At 40.7% G+C, this 17439-nt stretch overlaps 1 protein-coding gene across 2 annotated transcripts in view; it reads left to right on the top strand.

The window, feature by feature from the left end:
- Positions 1-17439, top strand: part of rbms3 (RNA binding motif, single stranded interacting protein) — a 361699-nt gene that overhangs the window by 97473 nt on the left and 246787 nt on the right. The window contains exon 1 of one of the 2 annotated variants that reach the window (XM_034704064.1): positions 15623-16755. The exons of the other annotated variant lie outside the window; for it this stretch is intronic. Coding sequence (XP_034559955.1) covers positions 16681-16755 — 75 coding nt within the window. The 5' untranslated portion in view covers positions 15623-16680. Of the gene's footprint in view, positions 1-15622; positions 16756-17439 lie in introns of those variants that run through there. 2 annotated transcript variants of the gene reach the window in all.

Below are 17439 nucleotides of genomic sequence, written 5' to 3'. Positions count from 1 at the left end.
CCTTTTTTATCTCATTTTCCAACACCACTGATGGTAAGAGAACCTTAATAGCACTGTGACTCAAAATCTGTGGTGCTGGTGCTGGTGTTTATTCAGTATGAGAAAATCTTAAACCAAAACATTAGCAGGAAAGAAACAATAGTGTTGGAATAACTCTTAACTTGATTTCCCTACTGGCATTTTTGAAAACAGTTGTATCATAAATTGTAAGTCAAACATTTGTTTTATTGTTTTAACTATACTTTCAAATGAACAACTCCCTAAAAAATTCCCAAAATTTTTTGGGGTGGGCTGCACGGGTGAACACAAACTGCCAACATTTTCAGTTGACAATCATTTTTTAAGATAATTTTTACCATTACGTAGATATGCAGTAACAATCTTTGAACTCTTGGGGTAGTAGAACAAGCTGTAAACATTGCATTAACATGTTATAGTTTTAATATAGATAACATTTGTAGTTTTCATTTGGATTAATTTTTCAAATTACAAAGGACCACAGTCTGCGGGTCTGTTAAATTGGTTTGCAGAGTATTGCTTAAGTTGGCAGAGCTAGCACCAACAATCATCAGTCTTCTTTGCAGGTTAACATCCACATGCATGTTCTGGTTATGCATTGCACTGATACAGTCATTATATCAGACACAGCCTAAATACAACTTTATCTCCATTTCCTAGATTAAATACTGCACCACATCTGTTGTCTGAGCTCGTTTACATCCAGGTAGTAGCGCATTATAGTGTTATTGCAGTACAGAAACTGGTCTGTCTACTGGTGGCTGACTGCATTACTAGCCATGTGACCAGCATTTTGGGGAAACAGTAATAATGATATTAATATTTGTTTCACCAACTAGTAATTCTGCTGCTGACTATCAAGGGTGATGACCTTTAATCGTTAAGCTGACTAAACACGCACATCCCTAATATATACCAATTTTTATATTGGTTTAGCTTTTATTTAAAATTATAAATTAACTACTGGATTAGTTGAATAAGTAAATTACAATGAAGCAGAAACAAATCCCAGTGGTTGACATGCCCAGTGGTCGCCTTCATCTATTTACTGTCTCAACCATAAGATGATCACAATGTCAATCACGACCTGCCATTCTTCACCTCCATGTGTTACCTGTTATGTTAAAGCAAATGCATGAACAACATGTCATGTCTATTACTTTGGTCTCTCTCTCTCTCTCTCTCTCTCTCTCTCTCTCTCTCTCTCTCTCTCTCTCTCTCTCTCTCTCTCTCTCTCTCTCTCTCTCTCTCTCTCTCTCTTCTTTCTTTGTCTCCTGGGCTTCATGCTTTGCATGCAGAGGATGAGACACCGGGGGAGGTTAAGAGAGGAGCTGGAATGGAGTTCTGCTCCATTTACCACCCTGAAATATTCCTCTTAGAACGACACACTCTGTTTTCTCTCTCTCCTTACTCTCTGCACTGTTTCTCTCTGCCTCGTCCCCTCCCTCTCACTCCTCATCTTGCTGTGACATGTGGTCATTTCGCTTCATTCCGCGATGGCTTAGCAGTGCTTTAAAACACTGCTGCTGTCCTCCCATCCCATCCAGCTCAATTGCAGGGAGCGTTTGGCTTCATGGGCCTATACGGATCTGTTTCTGCTCGCCATTACTCTTTTTTCCAATCTGTAATCTCAATCTGCTGTGGGCAAAGCCTGCAGCTCCTTTATCCATTACTACTTTACTCTTCAACCTGTGTGCCTCAAATATCTGCACAGATGAACACCATTTACAACACGTACACACTCATACACAACGTCAAGTGTGCAGGCGTCAACTTTTAAATTGTACTTCAAGGATTTTGGATACAAAACTGTTGAATATACCAACGCCTCAGCATCCTCAAAAAGACAGAAAATGTAGCACACTGTGCGCCCTGACAAAAATGAATGACTTAGCACTTGGATCTATTTGGTGCATTAATACAATGAATAAAACAAAATGCACATGATACACTCAGAGTGCTGTGATGAAGCTTTGATAGACCTCTTTTCTATTTCTCTGCAGTGCGAATTCTGAGTCATTTTTCCCGTTTTCTGTGGGGTCTGCCGCCTTTTTCACGCTCCAAACAATGTGGATTTTGAATATTTTGGCTCAGCACATCCACATGGGAAATAACTATTGTTTAAACCCACACTCTCTATGCCTTTGCAGCACTTAATTCCTTATTATAGAGAGATTTTCTTGGCTTCCTCTCCAGCACATCGTCATGGATGTAGCTCTGCTGTCCTTGGCAGTGAATTTTTTTTCACCGGTTCACAGAAGGACGTGGCTTTGTCTCAGTTACAGTTGTTTTATTGGGGTTAGCACAAGGCTGCACAGGAAGCCTGCTCTCTGAGCTCGGCTGAAGTGTTTTCACCTTTTGTGTCAGAATAACCTTGACTCTCCTGTGATCACTGAGTTTCCTCACAGACGTTTGGCTTTACTTAAAATTTTCACACTGAGAAAAGCAGACACACTCACCTGTGCTCTTGCCAGAACACACACACTGCAGTGCCACAGCTGTGGACCACTTAACTTCAAAGCCAATGGAAACACAAATCCATACTTCTAACTATTGTGATGGTAAGTATCTAAAAATACAAGATTTATATAGTGGCCCTTTTAGTTTCCTGATATTGGATTTTATTTGGGCATGTTTATGCTTTGGTATATATAATACACTATTCATTCTGAGGTCAAATCATAGGAAAAGTCACACACCCTGCGTAAACCTCATCTGCTGATGGTTGATTAATTGTAACAGGTGCAAGTGACAAGCATGGCTGTCTTTTTAGGGGGTAAGTGTGGGCTACTAAGTTTCTTTTGCTGCCAGTAGGCGTTGACCATCCGAGAATGCAGTGGAGCTCCACTACTCTGATACACCAATGGCCAATGCTTTGGGCCATCATCTTTGAATCAGTTGCTTTTAGAACTATTTGTTGCATCTCAACTAACGTTAGATGTTAATAAGCATTCGTAGATATGTTTAATCTCTGCATAGATATCCACTTACTTATACACAATCTGTAGTTTTTGCTGTTTGCTGTAGTTAAGTCATTTAGGTGAACTTAAGTTATTTCAAGAAAAAAAATCTACACACGTAGCAAAGAGTGGGAACACATCAACACAACCTTGGAACCAATCAGCTGCCCTCTGACAATATTTTGACTTCTCTGAAATATCTCTCAACTCATATGGCATTCTTGATTCTTAAGTTGCAAGTCCAGACCCATGGGGAAAAGACGTGTTGGTTGAAATGTGCTTCACCCATGAGCACACAGACAGGAGAGGTCCTGCAGTACATCAATAGCAATAGCAATTTTATTTATAAAGCACATTTCATTACACATAAGTTCAATGTGCTTTACATGGAGAATTAAAAAAACAATAGATGCACCCAACATACATCAGACACAGCAATCAAACAAACAGCAGTTGTTGCTGCACATGCATCCAGTCACAACATTCGTTATATCATTCATACACTTAAGAAAATACATATGTTTTCAGTCTTTTTTTAAAAGTAGAGACAGTCGTGATGGACCTGAGGTCAGCAGGCAGTCTGTTGACCTCAAAGATGGACCACAGTAGCTAAAGGCCCCTTCACCAGACATCCCTCCTATTAATTCATATAGTGAGGTGCAACGTCACGTATTAAAAACATCTTCTCATACTGCAGTTTTGAAGATTATGTGCAGCTGTTGCTATCGATGCCATTCTGCAATATCTTGATTTTTAATAATGGCAAAATGTATAAACAAGCTTTTTTTGTTGTCATTTTTTTAAGTTATATTTTTTGGGGCATTTTTGCCTGTATTTGATAGGACAGCTGAAGAGAGACAGGAAATGTGGGGAGTAGAGAGTCGAGGAGGACATGCAGTAAATGGTCAAGGCTGGAATCGAACCTGCAACCTCTGCAACAAGGGCTATAGCCTCTGTAAACGGGGTGCGCGTTTAGACCTCTAAGCCAATGGTGCCCCCATCACCTCTTGTTATAACAGAATATCAAGTGAAAGATCTTATAACTTGAGTTGCGTAGTTTGGGCGTCTATAAAACATGCTGCTGATGAGTATTGTCAAAAGATCAGACATACAGAAAAGAGAAACGGTAGGAAGCAGGAGAGGACAGGACATGCTGCAATGTGTATAAAGAGAGGGAGCTGTCTGTGCAATGTGGTTGGGGAGTAACAGAATTGTAAAAAGGTAGATCAAATTAGAGTTGTTTGTGAACACAGTAAAATAAGCTGGGAAAGAAAAACTAGATATAAGACCTATCATATTATAAATAGGGTTATGTTTTTCAATAAACTGTAACCGCTGGCTACACTGAAAGACCTGAATATATATAGATTGGCTAACTAAACTGCAGCAAAATATTTTGTAACTCAAAATGAATTAAGTTTAAATGAATATCTATGATTCTGACTCAGACAAGCTAAGCTACTCTCATTGCCACATGTACCGTCCCTGTCGGGATGAGCAAAGCACATGTCAACCAAAGTGTGATCAACACCGATTCCAGATCCGATGTAAACAACAAAACAAGCTGTTTTTAATTAAAGTTACGAGGGATTATTTTCACTCTGATTTAAGTGGATGCTTAACGAGACTCTCAACTTTCATATCATGAATGCATTTTTGCTTTCAAGCCAAAATTCCATAGGCTTTAGTAAGTTTCACAATTACAGCTCTGCACTTGTATACACACATGTGTAATCCAGCCTTGACACGGGCCTCTTTTCCCAGTAAAACCTCATTTGTAACATCTCTGATCTTTTCACAGAATCCCGTTAATGAGGAAATGGCTCTGTCTGTATGACTTGCATCTACATTTCACATTTGTAACAGAGATCCAGTAAGACTGTTCGCAATTTACTCTTGGTGGATTGCCTTTCCCTCATTGGGTGTATAGTAAAGGGTGCTGTGAGTCATTTTTACTCATGCTCGTCTGCTCTCATATTTCCTCCCCATTAGGCCTGCATTGCTCTCCTCTGTGTTGTGATAGAGGCTAATGACTCAGTGGAAATCTGCCTGGTGTTTATCAAATGTCTCGGTGCAGAGCTGGTGGTCTGGAGTCAGTCCGCCCTTTTTACATTACTATGAGGAATTAGATAAGCAAACAAAGCCATGTGATGAGACCATCACGTATATATATATATAAAGAAATCGAGATTAATGGAAGCACTCTGCAGTTTTATCTTGACTACACCACTCTGCTTTTTGCACCATTGGATATGATACTCTCAGAGGGGGAATGTGTTGACTTATCTCAGGCTGTCATCAGTTAGAGAATGTATGAAGGAATAGATGCAGTGAACTTACACAGATAATGCACGGAGATCAGTTTGCAGGGTTTAGACACAGGGATACACAGTCCAGTTTGTCTGATATTATGTGAAAGGGATAGTTCGTGCTTTTGAAGTTGGGTTGTATGAGGGACTTGTCAGTCGCAAGTGTATTACTCACAGGTGACGCCTGGTCAGCTCAGTCACTTTGTTCAGAAACCTGGTGGATTACCGGTACAGAAGCTAGGCTGCTAACCCCTGTAGGTGAAACAATTTGTTCCACATTATTCTGCTAATTTTAATACATTTTGACCTAACACCAATGTTCTCTTAAGTGTAAGCTCCATTTAGAAATGTTCAGTTATCCACTTGAATAATAATAATAATAATAATAATAATAATAATAATAATAATAATAATAATAATAATAATAATAATAATAATAACAATAACAATAATAATAATAATAATAACAACACTTTTTATTTAAAGGCACCATTCTCAGCACTCAAGGTCACCACAGGGCAGAGTTATCCACTTTGTCATCAGAAACCCACCTATTTCTAGACACAACATATTTCTCCTTCACAAACTGTTTGGGTCTGCTAGCTTCCAAAGCGATTATGTTTCTTTCTTCACGTTCTTTCTGTCTTTCAAATGTTTCATTTGAATATACATACACTACCAGTCAAAGACACACCTTCTCATTATTTCTGACATTGTAGATTAATACTGAAGACATCTTAACTATGAGATAATCTGTTTTTGCCATGATCTGGATTACAACAGTAGTCAAATAGGGCTATCCATTGTGTACTACCCCTACCTCTGAACAACACAACTGATGGTCTCAAACACATTAAGAAGGGAAGTCATTCTACAAATGAACTCTTGACCAGGCTCATGTTATTTAAAAACCATTCCAGGAGACCACTTCATGAAGCAGACTGAGAGAATACCAAGAGTGTGCAAAGCTGTCATGAAAGAAAAAGGGGGCTACTTTACAGAATCTAAAATACAAAACATATTCTGCTTTGTTTAAAACTTGTTTTGTTCATTAAATAATTCCATATATGTCCTTTCATAGTTTTGATGTCTTCAATGTTAATCTACAGTGTTTCAAATAATTAAAATAAATGCAAACCCTTGAATGAGAAGGTGTTTCCAAACTTTTGACTGGTAGTGTAAATGTAAAAAATAGCAGTTATAACTTTCTGCCTTTTCTAAGAGGGTTTCTGATGATTTTCAAATACTTGAATATTCATTTATGTATTCAAAATCGAAGCGTTCTTGTGAATACAATCTCATCTAAAAAATATTATTTTTACCGGTGCCTGGTTGTAATATGATCCTCCCGCCAGACAGTGGCTGCAATGCACCTGAAAGCTGTTTGCTAACCTCAATAATAGGAAAAGAAGTAGAAAACTTGACAGTTGCTGAAATATGTTGCTGTGTCACAGAAACTCCTTCATAAAGGTTGAGACAGACGCTGCCAGTGCCTGTTACACGCACTACGTCAACCCGGTGCTGGTTAAAGCTACTGTCACACAAACGGACCATTAACGGGATGGGTGTCCCGTGGAACGTTCCCATCACGAATACTTGCAGAATAGATTCCAGTCACAGATAGTATTTTGGCTTGAGAAGCCCATCCATACTTTCAGTTTTATTCTCAGTTTGAACAAAATTGCCAAGATCGTTGTTTTTCTTCCAAACCAAATAAACACAACTGTTTAAAGTTATTGAATCATCTTCTTAGTTTCATTTGTTGATCTCAAATCTGGTATTAATGTGTCTTAGCATGCCTTCAATTTAAAGTAAATTAGATTTGTCTATAATAAGAAAATTACTCTTAATGCTCTCAGACAAACTGTATCATCTGTGCTGAGCACTCAGTGATCCTCTGATCTGATAAAATGAACACATGTGTTGATCAGCCTGTTCCTAATTGAAGTGATGGTGAACATACAGTCATGTTTTCTCAGATTTTTGTTAGCTTTAGTCAGAGGATCTGTGCTATAATCATTAATGCAAACACCATCTAAGATTTCTGATGGATGCTGGTTTTCTATTTTCTAACAGAATGTGCACATCAACCATGTCATAGTTGGACTCATCGAGCAGTTCATCTTTCACTTGATGATGAACAAAATGCCCCGGGGAAGCTGGTTAGTCATGCTACATCAGTGTGTTCGCATAAAACATGCAAGATGATCCTCTGCTGCTCGGGTATCTCCCTGTAGAGTCGCTGCCAAAAGCAGAGAGAGGGTTTTTCCAGGAATACCAGGCCCTGCTGTTCCCTTACCCCACTTCCCTCCTCCTCCTCCTCCTCCTCCCCTACACCATCCTTCCAACCCTCCTCCTCTTCCATCCCCTCTCCTGGCACTGCTCCAGCCCTCCCTTGAATTCCACACATCTGATCATTTCTGGGAAACACCCATGACAGGACTGTCCAGCAAACCACAGAAAACAAAGCCTTTTGGTTTGAGCTTGAAGAAGTCCAGTTGTTTCTTTCAGAGAGGAGGGTCAGGCAGTGAGGTCAGGGAAGTGGACTTTCTAGGAATTCATTTGAATGGTAACATTGTGGGATTTTTTTTCTTTCTGGTTCAGAGATGACAAACTGTAGTTCTTATTCAGCGTATTCAAGGACTAAAACATGTTTTTGTCATTAAACATGTTTTATTTGTTCTCCTCTTTGAGTAAAGAAAAAGATGTTATCAGGAAAACGGTCTGTGTTAAAGCAGCCAAGAACAAATTAGAGTTTTTATTTGACTCTTCAAAACATGTCTCAGGGAAAAAGTGAAAGAGGAAAGAGGAAATAAGATGGAGGAGAGATGAAGAAGCAGGGGAGAAATGGTGGAAGAGGGAGGAAGAGGAAAAAAGAAGGGAAAAATGAGTAGTGCAAATATGAAAGATCAAAAGAATAGAGAAAAATAAAGGAGATTGAGAAGAGGAAGAAAAAAGATGAAGAAGAGGAAGATGAAGTAACACCAGGAGGAAAGAAGAAGGAGAGGAAGACGAAGTAGAGGAAAAACTAGAGGAAGAGTACAAATAACTGGATGAAGAGGGAGATGAGGAAGAAGGAAAGTAGGAAGAGAGAGGACAGGAATAAGGACATGAGGAAGAGGGAGAACAGGAATAGGAACAGGAGAAAGAGGGAGAACAGGAAGAAGAACAGGAGAAACAGTGAGAACAGTATAAGAAGAAGAACAGGAAAGATGACAGGAGCAAGAGGAAGAAAACGGAAGAAAAAAATGCAGAGGAAGAAGATGAGTAGTAGTTGTTGAAGAAGAAGAAGAAGAAGAAGAAGAAGAAGAAGAAGAAGAAGAAGAAGAAGAAGAAGAAGAAGAAGAAGAAGAAGAAGAAGAAGAAGAAGAAGAAGAAGAAGAAGAAGAAGAAGAAGAAGAAGAAGAAGAAGAAGAAGAAGTTTGTTTTTATGATGATTTAATGATGTTTTAATGATGAATGTTTTTATTATCTGTAAGGTGACCTTGGGTGATTTGAAAGGCGCCCAAAATAAAATGTATTATTATTATTATTATTATCTTTATTAGAAGACTGAAAGAAAAAATAACATGAAGAAAGAAAATAATAAAAGGGAAAAATTGGAAGAAGAAAGAAAAGCAAAAGAAGATGAAGACATAAAGATGAAGAAGAAATGAAAGAAGAGGAAGAGGTTGAATCTTGCTTTCTGGAGGGGGCGGTTGTTTGGGTTCAGTGGATTTGAACTTTCTAGGAATTCTTCCCGAAAGGGAACATTCTGTATTGTTTTATGGACAGAAGCAACTTCACATCATCTGTCAGCATGTACAGAGATTGAAACTCTATCATCATTGGTTTCAGGCAGAGTAACTGCTGGAGTTAAAAAACTCAAGTGCAGCCTCAGTGCTTCTCTGAGACACAGATGTAAATATATTATACACCTTTAAAAACAGTCTTTCACTTCTTTGAAAACTTCCCAAGATGTTGAGCTGATGAACAGAAATTATCCTTAAACATTGTCTGACCAGACGCCACACTGTGATCACGCGGAAGTTTTCTAGCCTTGTCTGATTCTTTTAAAGGCAATTGTAACTACTTAACACTTTCAGGGTCATTATACACCCTCAGCTGTCTCCTCTTCCTCTATTTTAAAGTCCTGCAAATGACTCACTTGTAGTGCTCTCAATTTAGAAAGTGAATCAGGCAGCAGAAGACCTGAGAACAGAGGAGCTGCAGATGGCTTCGGCTTTGTTCTCTGGAAATGTTTGACAGACCCGGCTGCAGGGTATTAGCAGATATTTCTTTGAGTGCGTTTTTAAATATTTGAAACAGCAGAGAGGAACAGTTTTAGCTTCATCTTGACAAATGCACTGACAAATCAACTGTGAATAACACTGAATGCACTTTGAAACTGTCTGGCACTGAGTGCTCTGTTCTGAGTGAACTGAAACAGTAAGTATGTTTGTAAAATCACTTTAAATCTGCATTTTTGATGCACTTCTTTCAGAAAAATCAGAGTCTCTTGTAGAGGAAATTTGTTCAATTTGATCATATGAGGGTCTGTATGAAGAGATTTATTCATAGATTTTAAATAAGTTATAACACAAGAGGAGAACACACCCACTCATCCTTACTCTCTTTGTTTGAAATAGCTGGCTGCAGATCACCTCACTGTGACGTCAGTCCCGCTGATTCACACTCTTCATCACCACCAGGAAAGAAAACACACTTACACACATCCTGTCTTCAAGGTCTGGCACCACAAAAAGCGAAGCAGTGACAACATTTATTTACACGCAGTGCACAGCTCTGCTCTCTGGTCACATTATCGCAAATTGCCTTTATAAACTAACCTTTACCCACTCATGTCGTGAGACTGAAAGTTCACATCAGCTGGTCCTCATGGTAGTTTCCAGTGTTGTCTCTTGGGTCAGAGGTCAGCTTCTTTAATTTCCAGAGTCAAGTCTCAATTCCCGGCTCTTAATTCTTAATGGTTGGCTGGATGAATATTTATGGCTCAAGCTGACCGATGTCTCTGAAATAGAACTCTCTTGTGTTTCCATTCTGGGTCAGCTCATTTGAATAAACTTGAGAAAAAGTTCATCAGGTTAGAGTTTAAACAGCAGCTCATTTGCATAATTCCAAATGTTTGGGCTGTATTTTCACACAAATGAAGGTTTCAGCCTCTACTTACCACTTACCACTAAGTTAAATAAGTGCTCTTTTGGTCATCTAATTAAATTGTTCTTAAATACGTCAGAAAATTGAAAAACCAAAAAGGGTCTGTCATTTCCAAATTTTAAAAGTGATTTTTTTTCACATTTCCTGCTTTTTTTACATCCCAAAAAAGGACATTTAGGCAGGGCAAATTGTAAATAGCAGCTTTTAAGAAGGATTCTCTTTTCTCTAATTACATCAGAACTAAAACAGACATGAACAATTGAAAAAAAAAAGAAAAAAAAAACAGACAGTGCAAACATACTGTTCAAAGAAACCACTATATCTCTATATTTGTTCATATTTTTAATTGGAAAGAGAATAATTTGAAGCAGAACCAATATTTATTTTCACAAAATCTTAAATGAAAAATGACTTAAAGGAACTTCCACTCTGATTTACTCTTTTAAAAAACGTACTTCTAAGTGAAAGTAAAATCGATGAGCCTTGCTTCTGAAATGGAGAGAGGACTTCACATGGTCGCTCATTGGACACAGCGTTATAAAGACATATGAATCTTTCCTGCCTCTGTGCCTCTTCCAGTTACTCTCTCCCCATGTGTCTCACTTTATTCTCCTTCCATATCTCTGCTTCAGCTTTTGTTTGTCTCAGTGTCTTTGTTGTCTTCTGTCAGCCCTGCTGTAGATGTTGAGAGTTTGGGTGTCTAGTTGATCCCCAGGCTGATAATCTGGTAATCCACGATCAATATCAGGCTTGTCCCTTTCAGACAGAGAGAAGTGGACGATATGATAAAAATAAAAGGCTGCCCTTTCACTCCATGCTGTGTTTTGGTTTCTAGGATTCATCAGCTGTAATTGATTCTATGTGTGAAGGAGACATACTGTAAGTCTCATAAAAACATGAGGTGTCTATTTTCTATACTAAACTTGAAACAAATTCCATTCATTTACAGTTTTCCTCTCTAAATAAGTCCTATAATCTTTTCAATATCACAAAACTCCAAGTGCAACACATACAGATGCAACAACAGTAATTACTGGTATACTCTGAGGTGAGCTGATCTGACTTTTCTTGAGTACTGCTCTAGAACTCTGTAATGAGGTTGTGATTGTCTGAGAAGGAGACATCAGCCTCATGATTTTTTTTTTTTCTGTAATGCTCTCATGTGTAACCAATGAAACACAAAACTGAACTCATCAAACTCTCACGGATACAATGTAATTGTTTTCAGTCCAGTGGTTTCATGCTGTAGTTTTTGGCTGCAGCTTCCTGCAGGACTCGTATCAGGTCATTTCAATGAAAACCAAGATGATTTGCTAATTAAGTAAAAATGAGGCAGCTGAACTTTTGGCCTGAGAGTAACTGAGATCATTGTGAAGTTTTACATGCATGTGGACATAAACCTGAGACTGTGTTGGTATTTAAGATGAAAGAGTGCTGACGTCCTGAGACTTGTGTTTCTTATGCGTGTGTTTGAAAAGTATAGATGAAGCTGCGGTTACTCATCATAAGGCAATACTCAAAGTCAATTTACTTTTGGTCACAGTTATTCAAAAGTACAGATGCACGGATGTATCAGCTGAACAACGGTATCAGCAGTTATACCGTATGCTCTGTTGATAGACATCCGCCCATCAAGGCAAGCTTGTGTACCTGACTGCTGATTCAGTGAAGAGGTTTTTTACAGGTCAGAAGCTGTCACCTGTTGGACAAACTCTGACATGTCTTCACGGTCAACCATGTAAGAACATTTCGGCAGTGTGGGAGTGTTGCGCCATGTCCGACCAGCATGCGACGTGAAGGAGCGCCAGCAACGAAATCAGCTACATTACTTTGTTCTCTGTCAAAGTGTCTTTAATGTACGTGAGCAATGCAGTGCAAAGCAACCTGAAGCAACTCCTTTAACCTGTTTTTATGTTCACTCCTGTAACTCCTACAAGGACAAGGAGTGGTAATTCATGAACTTCAGATCAGGAGCACATACAGTATATGCCTCTTTTTTAGTACAAAAACCTGTTGGTGGTAGTAGTAGTTGGCTTGAAGGAGACAGCCAAGGCATAGTAAGTTTCCAGTAAGTTAGCTTGTTTAAGTGGGGATAGTCATGCATTTATTATATCCATACCAATGATCTAAGTGTTGTGATGTAACTTATGTTAACACTGGGGGCCATCCAAGCGGCAACCTACAGGCTCAAACGATGAAGCCCATGCAGAAGTGTTATAAACTGCTGTTCATCGAGAATCCGCTTGAGGCTGGCTGCAGAAACACCGGAAACCTCATAGACCCCAATTAAAAAAAGACGATCTTTGCAGCATTAATAAACATGTTTACAGCCTGGTTCTGGCTGCATGGTGGTGCAGTGGGTAGCGCTGTTGCCTTACAGCTAGAAGGTTCCTGGTTCGGATCCCCGGCCGGGCAGGTGTCTCTCTGTGAGGAGTTTGCATGTTCTCCCTGTGCATGCGTGGGTTCTCTCCGGGTACTAAGGCTTCCTCCCACAGTCCAAAAAATTGCCCGTAGGTGTGAGTGTGTGTGTGAATGGTTGTCTGTCTCTCTGTGTTAGCCCTGTGATTGGTTGGCGACCTGTCCAGAGTGTACCCTGCCTTCCGCCCGAAGTCAGCTGGGATAGGCCCTGTGACCCCTAACGGGATAAGCGGTCAAGATAATGGATGGATGAATGGACAGACTGGTTCAAAAAACGTCTTGTCTACAGTAGCCAATTTATCTATCGGCACACACTGTACGGGGGGTGATTTTTTTTTTCTAACGCGACGGATCAGAAGATATTAAGATTATGAGTTTTTGCCCACATGACTGACTTGACATCCGGAGGGGACCACATAGCTGTTGGCTAGGAGGCTCAAACTCCGTCCCTTTACGTCACACTATGCCTGGTTGAGTTCTGCATTTCCAATATGGCTGCCGCAGTCGATTGGTTTCAAAACTGCACATACATTAAATCTTGTTGTTCTTTTGAAAATCAGAATCATATGAAGAAGTAATGCAGAATACATTAGCATTGTAATCGACCATTTGCTACATTTTATGGAGCTAAAATTGTTGTAAAACAATTTGAAAATTCGTAAACAGATCCACAAACGTGTAAATTGTAATGTAGACCAATTTGCATATGTAGTAAATGCATGGTTATGATGTAATGAGGAAGGAAAGCTGTTAAAGAGTAGGGCTAACTAGACTGTTGTGCTGTGCTTGATATCCTAGAATGCTTTGTGCAGAGAATCAAAGCATCTGCATCGTATTTTAGCATCAAGTGACATCACATACTGGTTGAATTTTAAGTATTTTCTAAATAAAGTATGGGCAACATCCTATTTAAAGATTATTGAATACATCTAGGGGTGTCCCGATCCGATAATGATATCGGATATCAGTCTGATATCAGCAAAACATCCAGTATCGGATTTTATCGGCCTGCATCTAAAATCTCCGATATAAGCAGTCCATTCCAGACTCCGCTCCAGCACTTCTGTCCAGCAGAGCACGGATCCAGCATGCAGAGCCCACGTGATCACAACAACAGCGTGTGCTATGAGTAGGAGTGATGTCGGCTGTGTGGCAGTATTTTTCATTTAAGTCCGAAAAGGCGTTGCAGCTGTGGTGGCACAGAACCAGGGAAGTTTAATACGACCACAGCTACCTCTGTGAGCCCACTATTGAACATAAGAACAATCCTTTACATTACTGGAGAGCAGGTTATTATCTGAAGGTAAGCAGTGTTAGCTTGGTCTGTACCTGCAGCAGGTGTGCTTTATGAACCAGCTCTCCCCACCTCCATGCATCTGTCACATCTTCATTGATGATGTGACAGATGGGTGTGCGTTAGTGACAAAGACACAACCGGGGGACGTCTATTTATTATTTGACGTTTGCAGTTTTTGCCACTCTCACCGTAAAAAGCTCTGCATCTAAAGCTTGAGTAAGTTTGGATCAACTCCTTGTCATAAAAAGATGCATAGGCATTTCAGAGTGCCGTGAACTGACTGTCAAGTGCCGGCGAGGTGCATTCAGGGTACGTCGTAAAAGTGCAATACAGCCCTTATATTGTGTCCATGACATTTTTATTTGAATCAAGAGAATCAAAATATCTTCATAGTGGTCACATCAAGAATGATTTCTTTTTACTTTTTAGCAGTGAGAGGCTGAATCATTTAACTTCAGATATTACACAAAAGTGTTTTATTTATTGTTCTCTGAGTAATATCACTTGATCAAGCCTTTTCTAACATGCCACACTACAAAATAAGTAATAAAAATATGTATGATTCGTGCTGATATCGTATCGGATAGATATCAGTATCGGCCAAAACTCAAGGCTGCAATATCAGTATCGTTTCGGAAGTGAAAAAGTTGTATCGGGACACCCCTACATACAGTGCATCTAACAATGTGTGTTTCATTGGTGCTTTGATTATTGTGGGATATTAGACAACAGATGCCAGGTAGTATGGGTGTGTAACAAGTTTAAACCACTCTTAGGAGTGTTATTTGTACCTTTTATTAAGTGGTAGGTCTGAATTTGTCTATAAAGTGGAATTGAATTATATCATTATATGCATCCTTTGTTTTAATGCATGTTTTTTTGTACAAAAGTAGGAACAAGATGTTCTTCAAAAGTCTAATCACAGAAGGAATTGCAGGAGACATTCCTAAAAAAATATAGATGAAGTTATTAAAAGCTAACAGTGAAAATGGGTTATCCACTTGTACTGGTTTAATGAATAAATCAGCCTGCTTTGTTAAGTGTTTGCTTGAGTACACACAGTGTTCCAGGCGGTAGCTCCATGTGCAGCCAGTAGGGGGAATCGACTGCTCGCGTTGACGCCATCCCTCCTCTAGTCTCTCTGTACTCCTCTCCTCCTCTTTCCCTGCGTTCTCCCAGGTTGTGGAAACGCTGCAGCCCGCTGGTCTGTGTCTGGGTCCCTCTCTCTCGCACAGAGCTGCTCAAGACCCTCCTACCGGCTGGGCTTGTGGAAGGAGGAGGCAGTCTGCTCCGCTCGCAAGCCTCGGACGAGCCCCCTTTTACCTACCGCCCTGTCAGTGTGGAGAAGAAGAAGAAGAGAGAGAGAGAGGGAGGGAGAGAGGCTGAGTGGTAGAGAATACACATGAGAGAGAGAGAGCGAGAGAGAGAGAGGAATAGAGAGAGAGCAACTGTGTGACAGAGGGAAAGAGAACGAGGCAGGCTGCTTAGAGGAGCGAGAGAGCCAAGGACGGAATAAGGAACACATTTTACAAGAGCAGGAAGAGGGAGGATCGCGGACGAGGGACTCCTTCTCTACTGGGCACCTGGGACTCAGTCAATGCTTTTTTTTCCACTCGTCTTCTATCTGGAACCCAGTGGACTAACCAACCGGTGGATTTTTAGATACACGCTTGTGCCACATCATTTAGAAACTGGGATCATTATCTGCCCTCTTGCTGGCTCCACCGCTTCAGACTGAGATTGCTTTCTGCTCCTGTGATCGGCTCTTGTGTTGTGATTGTGCTCCGTGCAACAAAGTGCATCTGTCGGCCACCGGTGCTGAAGATATCTCCCCCCTCTGTCAAACAGGACAGCACGCAGCCACCATCGGATCAGACTACAGAGGAGAGAGAGGGAGGCACAGTGTGTGTGTGTAAGAGAGAGAGGGGCAGTGTGAGAGAGTCAGATTCAGTTTGAGAGGGAGGCAGGTTAAAGCCCAGGCGAAAGACTGGACCAAAACAGCTCCAAATAGAGAAGTAAAGCTATATATCCTCTCCCGTTTTTCCTCGCCATCCCTTTCCTTCTTCCTCCTCTCCTCCTCCTCCTCTTCCTCTCCCGCTTTCCAACATTCACAGGACTGCCAGAGCTACTGCCACCTGCACCTCTTCTCTTCCCTTTTCTTCCTCTACCTCACCCTTATCGCGCATTACTATCAAATACCGGCATCACACGGACACGTTGCTCTTGGTTCCTGTACTTGTGGAAATATTTGCATTGATCCAGCAACATCCACTTGATACTGAGGCTCCGCAACCAGTGAGGCATCAGGAGCTTCCCCCACAAGAGGAAGACCTTCTCCCAGCTGCTGTCAAGACTGCATACCCTACCTTCTCCCTGGAGATCCAGCAAGCGACACAGCGGTGTGGACAGCCAAGACAGGAATCGCACAGCCCCGCCACTGCCTCTATCCCAACGCTAGCTACTTGGCAGCTCCCGCCCCAGTGTCACCATTCCCTGCCTCAGTGCTAAGGATTCCAGCTACATGGGCAAGCGATTGGAACAGCAGCCAATGTACCCTCAGTACACCTACTACTACCCCCACTATCTCCAGACCAAGGTATGCCCGCTCCTCTGCTCTTCTTACATTCCTCAAGCCTACTCATCTATTACTACACTCCTCCCCCTCAACCCCCCCATCCACCCCCCCTCTCACCCCTGAGTGGAGATGGGGTTTGATGGATAGCTGGCCTTGGCTGTGATGGTTTCGGGTGGCAGGTGGACTTGGGATGGCTGTGTTAGCGTGCACTTGTGTGTGTTTGTGTGACAGTGTGTCTCTGAGCGAGGGATCAGAGATCAAGGCTGGATGCTTTGGATTGCTGTTAGTTCAACCTAGTAGACTGTTACGACTACTCCATCCATCTCTCACCTGCAAACTCATAAGCTCTTAATGCGATGCACTGAAATGGAATCAACTTTAACGTGTTAGATAATATGTATAATAGATTTAGAGGCTTTTGCTCAGCTCTTAAAACTGACCGAGCACTCTTTCTGTGCTGTCATACCTTACACAAAAGAGAGAATTAGCCTCCAAATTAAATTAACGAAGAAAGTATTTGCAATCTGAACGACTGCCATCGTTTAAATGCCTCAATGCCACTTTTCCAAAGAGGCAAATTAAACATTTAATTATGATCTTTCTAATTCACTTAACACCTCAGATGTCTTTTTTGTGCTTCCCAAAGAGGGGACAAATAGGTTATGACCCCCCTCTTTTTTTTCCATGTTGATCATCAGTCTGGTT

Source organism: Notolabrus celidotus, chromosome 16, assembly GCF_009762535.1.
Source record: "Notolabrus celidotus isolate fNotCel1 chromosome 16, fNotCel1.pri, whole genome shotgun sequence".
Classification (NCBI taxonomy): Eukaryota; Metazoa; Chordata; class Actinopteri; order Labriformes; family Labridae; genus Notolabrus; species Notolabrus celidotus.
This window is presented reverse-complemented; position numbering and strand designations above follow the sequence as displayed.